This window comes from Notothenia coriiceps, unplaced genomic scaffold (assembly GCF_000735185.1).
Source record: "Notothenia coriiceps isolate Sejong01 unplaced genomic scaffold, NC01 NC01_scaffold00000664, whole genome shotgun sequence".
Classification (NCBI taxonomy): domain Eukaryota; kingdom Metazoa; phylum Chordata; class Actinopteri; order Perciformes; family Nototheniidae; genus Notothenia; species Notothenia coriiceps.
The window spans coordinates 54,844-60,843 of NW_011333365.1; the positions used below are offsets into that span (position 1 = coordinate 54,844).

The window sequence follows — 6,000 nt, forward strand, 5'->3', positions numbered from 1 at the left end:
AATCAGATGGATTTCTCCTTATAAGAGCTTGTAGTCTCTAACTCTTGAATTTGTTTTCTCTAACTTTTTTTCAACATGTACAAGCACCATCAAGGTGGAGAGGTGCTGACACACCACATGAGCCCCATCAGTAAAAGTGAACATTGTGTTGTTATTTAAGGTATTTTGTTATTAAAAAATAAATAGGGAATTGAGCTCTAAAATCTAATTAAAACAAGGCAAATGTCCATAGAAACTTGAAGGGAATTAGGAAACTTTGATTGGGAACAACACTTATATAATTATCGTTGATAAAAAATGGAGTGCAACAACGTACAGGTTTTTTTTATAACAATAGGGAAAATAATAGCGAAAAACATTTTTGTGAGAAAGAAGTAAAACAGAAGAGTTACAAACTTGGGCAAAACGATAAAATGATATTTAAGGAGTATATTGTGGTATTCATTTGTTTGTTTGTTGCAGTTGGAGGGTCTGCTGTGGAGGATTTATATCCTGTAACAGACATTTTTCAATAAATGTTAATACATTTCTACCTGAAATACTCTGAGGTCCTGAAATCCCAAGTCATAGTCAAGGAGTTGGGGAAAGATGTAACTTGGGCTGCAAGCTCCTTCTCTCCAGTGACTCCAAAAAGCACGCCACAGTAATCCCTCTGCGGACAGGGCTCTGAGCCCAGGACCTCTCACTACCACCTCAACACTGATCAGTCCTCTCCTTGGTCTGAGGGGGGTTTCTCTGCCTCTGGAGCTACGCCCAATGGAGTACAGATCATGTGTATGGCTCAGTGTGTATGACTGCTTGAGTCAACCCAGCCATGGACCCAGAGAAGAGCCACATGGGTTTCCCAAAATGGAGGAAAATGGCAGCTGAGAATGCTGGAGGCCTGGCCCTGATGGGAATGTGGGTGCCGGTCAACCAACTGCGCTAAAAAAGGAAACAGTGGAGCAGCTAAACCAAGGGAGAATGACTCAGGGCTAGAATGGCTCCTTTTTCTCTCTTTTTCAACTGTGTCTGAATGTGAGGAATCAAATCTGTGTGCTCATCACCTCTATCTGCAATGCAGCAGGCTCCTGAGGATCACTTTCACAGCTCCTGTGCCAATGCGCTAAGACTGCACGCATAGTGAAAGAAATACAGCAGAAGGGAGAAATGTATGGAAGAGGGAGAGTATGAAAAAGAAAGTGTGGAATAGAGAGCCTAGCTGTTTGAGCCAACGACAGCCACATCAGACACTTCCTGTTTCAAAGAGTGACTGATAGCTTGAACGCATGCATGCACACACACACACACACACACACACACACACACACACACACACACACACACACACACACACACAGACCAGCTGGGCTGCCGTCCAGAGCCAGTCACTGTATCAGCCGGGAGCCGCCTCGTCATCTAAGATATGAGGTGGCTGCTGCTGCTGCTCTAAACGCCTCACCATTCTCCTCTCACCGCCCGAGAGATGACTCGAGACGATAAATGATGGAGGTGCTGGCACTAAAACAATAATATTTCCGGGCTTTACACAGAGTATATAAGCAGAGGTGGGATTATCAGGGAAAAAATGGTTGAAAAGGAAATCAATGACACTTGTCCGCCCCCCAAATTGAATAATGTAATCTCAGGTGAGCCGTTATCTCAATTTAGTGAGATATAGGCTTATAGAGTGAGTTCATAGAATGTCAGAAGGTCTTTTATAACTCTTAAGTCTTTGTGTGAGTAGGGATTCCACAATCCCCAGGTAATTATAGAAGCTGGGGTATATAGATCCTCCAACATCAGGGTCAGTTCAGTTAAATAATACAAATGACTTTCCCCATTGTTGTTGGGTTTAATTTGCCAAGGTTTTGAGATGTCAGTGTGTGCCTACACACCAATACCATTGAAGGGAATTAGAAAAAACTATGTGAAAAATATATGAGCTACCCTGGAGACATGTACACCCCCGACAACCAGGCGACTGCATGCTCATACTTTCCTTTGTGAAGGGGATGTGTTCACTATAAAGCCTCTTTGCTCTTTAACCATGCAGGGAAGGCTTAAAGGGCACATATCATTCTCATTATCATGTTCATACTTATATCTAGCACATGTTTACAAGCTTCAATGTTAGAAAAAAAACCTAATTTTTCTCAAACTGTTAACCTGACCGCAGCCGTATTCACCCTCTGTTTGAAAGGCCTCGTTTTAGCGCACGTCTCTTTAAGCCCCCTCCCGAAACAGCGGAGTCTGCCCTGATTGGTCATTGTTTCCAGGTCTTCCCCATCGATTTGATACTACACCTAAACAAGACTTGCAAAACTCCCTTTTGACAAGATCAACTTTAATAAAAAGATAATATCAAGTTGCATTATGGGAAATGTAGGATATAGCATTTAGGAGCTATTGTATGGAATACAAGACGGATGCTGCAGTTCTATTTGTGGTTCACACTACTTTACTTGAATTTGTAGGGGTATTTGTGAGAAACAATTGGTAATGAATTAGTCCTGACGTACAATTCTTCAGTAAAATTATTTTCTGGAACTAATTATATTCCAAACGGGCTGTAATGACTCATTTCTAAAAACCTTAATTCTGTCCTTCTGAAATGAGGACTACTCTGTCTTGGTTACACCTTCCTACATATCCATCTTAAGCTCTACCAACGCACAGCTCTGCCTTCATTAGGTAATAGAGCAGCTAAACCCCCCCCCTCTTCGTTTTCCTCCCCGGTCCCCTTCTACTCTCCCTCTCTCCCCACACTTCAAAGCGAGTCTCTCTCTGTCACTCTGGGGGATAGAAACGGTTAATGCCTGGGGCTTTGATGTTCCACTGCTGTGTGAGCCCAGCCAATCCTCAGCCTGAGCTCGCCTCCCATCCCTACATCGTCTAATAATTATTTGTGGAGGAGAGAGTGAGAGGGAGCGAGAGATTACGAAACTCTACTTTCACTCCTCTCCCGAATGTATCCGTCTCCCTCTCCTTCTGAATTCATGTTCCTGACAAATACAAATGCATTCAGAAACATTATCATGTTTTTTTTTCTCCCCCGCTGCCTCTCTCTCTCTCTTTATTTTTTGCATCATCTGCAGCTTATAGTACGTCTTTTAAGCCGTCTCCAGCTCACTCAGGCTCCTTTGAAGGTCTGGGTATTGAGGGGCGGGGATGAGATCGAGGGTGAATCTCTAAACCCCGGCAGAGTCGCATCGCTGCCAGACAGCAGTGTCAAACAGCAGAACACGACCGGCATAAATAGAAGGTCATAGCTGTGGTGACGGGCCTTGTCAGGCATATTACAGTGTTTAGTGAAATATTATGTGCGTGTCTACAGTACGTGCAAACGCTTTTCCCCCCCAGTGGGAGTGGGTTAAGTGCATAATAGAGCTCATCGTCTGTACCAGCCTCTCTCAAGATGAGGACAATAACACAATCAGGCCCATTAGGACTGCTTCGCTGTTATGAAACTGACATTTTTCATGATACATTTGCTGTTATTTTTCCTTAGGCTCTGAAACACACATCAATGAGACCTCTGTCAGACACAAATGCCTGTTTTGTATGTGATATCTTTCCAGCCGCAGTATGTTCTCCTGCTGAAGCTGTTTTTCCCACACTATTATTCTGCTCTGTGGTTTCGATCCACACCACAGGGTTGTAATACTTAAACTAAATACCACCATGGATTTGCCGCTAGCCAAAATGTAAACACAAACGCTCAAATGTTGAGGAACAAGAGTTGTTTTTCCAGATAGTTAAGGAATGTATTTAAAATGACAAAAGAATCAAAGCAAACCACAATTGATCTCCTCTTCTAACCAAGCCTCACATTTGAGAGAGTTGAGGCTGGTTTATCACAGATTAGCAGGAGTAATGTGCTTTGGAGGTTTGAGATTTGTGTTCAATTTGTTCAGAGATGAATTGGTTATATGAAGGTTTACAGATGAGATGTTTCCCTACTGAACCTCTGGCGGTCAATAATTAACCAAACTATGGGATATTTATGTCTAAAATCTGATAAACTGCTTATAGCCAATGACAGACAAGAAAAGGTAAAGGCATTTCAAGGTGTTGAGAATGCTTTTTGAACGTTGGAGGAAAGACTAGCTCAAAGTTGGCAAAACAAATGTCTCAAGATTTAGAATCATACATGTATCCCATGTATGACTCTGAAAAATCTATTCTTCAGTTTCATTGATACATCCATGGCCACACACATGGATGTATCAATGAAAGAATTCAAAGGGAAGGATCACAGTTCATCAAGGAAGGAAACAAGCAAGGAAAGAGAACATGACAGAAGTGAGGATGCCAAATAAAGGAGCCAAAAATAGAAAGAGCAGTTCAATCCCATTTTGCCAGAAAAAGTACTCCACTTTGGCAAAATTGGTATACTGCTCGTGTAAATAACCATATTTCCGGCTCCTTAGACAAACTGTCCTCCCTTTGTACTTCCAAAGGAGAGTAAGGGAAAGAGGAAGGGGACTCACCAGCCACAGAGTTAGGGCGGGGCATGAGGTACAGAGGGATGGAGTGGGCGGAGTGGGAGGACATGCTCTCCAGGTTGCGCTCAGGGATTTTGTTGAGGCTGTAGGTGGAGGCGGTCATGTTTTCATCCACCCGGTACAGGAACGAGTCCATGCCTGATTTCTGAGACTGCCACAGCTTCAGGTTTCCCCGGGAGCCCTCGCCGTATTTCCCGCCTCGCTCCATGTTCTCTGAGTAGCTGGTCAGTGTGGCTGCAGCAGAACCAAACATCAATGTTAGTTATGTTGCATATACAGCTATGATGGGTTTATTGTGAGAAATGAGCCTCGTACTTTCAGTCCATTTTCACAACCCGGGCGTCTGATTCCACACTTACATTTTATGGATGTTCTGAACGCAGGTGTTCATTATTGTTGCATGGAAACAGTGTTGGCACCTGTATTGACATTAGCGCTTCACATCAGTGAGCGATTATCTCTCCTGTTATCTTGCTAACAATGCGGCAGTGGATGTCAACATGAAATAAGCAACTGAATTGTCTTCCCGTAGGAGGAGAGACTGGATCTGACTGTGCATGAGAAGTGCCAAAGTCTGTCTGGAAACTCAGATGTTTACATTTTGAGCTAAAGGGGACAAGAGAGCGTTTTTGGGGTGATTCGAACAAAGCTGTGAAATGAGGCATGTTCCCACTGACTGTCACAAGATGTAACTCTCAGGTATCAGAGGCTTTGAATCGAACAGGATGAGCAGGTAAGGTTGAATATTTTTGTTTTTTAAATCCTGTCTTTTATAGACAGTTATTTGGTTTCTCGCTTGGCATTATTTGGTTTTCCACCACTTGTAATTCTCTTCTCACCATACTGGACGCAAATACATATCTTATTAGTTAGTTAGTTACTTAGTAAGTCTTTTGTTTTAAATATACACATGTACAATAAATAGACCCTCCAGAAAAACGTGATTATGCGATCACTAAATTTACCGCATAATCAGCAAAATGGCGCAGATTTTTAAAAGGGCGCATATTTATTAAGAGGGCGCATAATCCCCGCATTTTTCCACACAAAGTTGAAAAAAAGAAAGTTAACTCGTCTTGACGTGAAGTAGTGATGATGATGACGCGATGTCCTCAGCTCGCGCATCACAGAACGTAAACAACACCGTAGTGAACGTGTGGAACTCACACGAGAGAGAAAACACCAAGATGAAAAAATCTGATCCATCTCATTTACCGACGAACATTTCTACTAAAGACCCGGGCAAAGCTGTACCCCGATGTCTTTCACGAAAGTGGGGGGAAACTATTCTGCACCCCTTGCAACTGTGTGTTGGAGCATAAGAGAAAATCGACGGTGACGACCCACTTTGATTCATTCAAACATTTGAAAATGCTTTCTGCTGCTGCGGACAAGAAAGCCAAACAACTCACATTCACCGAGGCATCAACCTCCAAAACCCTTTCGAGGGCTACAAGAAACGAAGTGAGTAGCCTACAAGATGTGTGTGTGTGTGTGTGTGTGTGTGTGTGTG

The 6,000-nt window shown here is 42.9% G+C and overlaps 1 protein-coding gene across 13 annotated transcripts in view; it reads right to left on the bottom strand.

The window, feature by feature from the left end:
* Positions 1-6,000, bottom strand: part of tanc2b (tetratricopeptide repeat, ankyrin repeat and coiled-coil containing 2b) — a 170,345-nt gene that overhangs the window by 33,733 nt on the left and 130,612 nt on the right. For all 13 annotated transcript variants that reach the window (XM_010783447.1, XM_010783439.1, XM_010783426.1 and 10 more), the window contains one exon: positions 4,473-4,721. In XM_010783447.1, the coding sequence (XP_010781749.1) occupies positions 4,473-4,721 (249 nt within the window). The remainder of the gene's footprint in view (positions 1-4,472; positions 4,722-6,000) is intronic.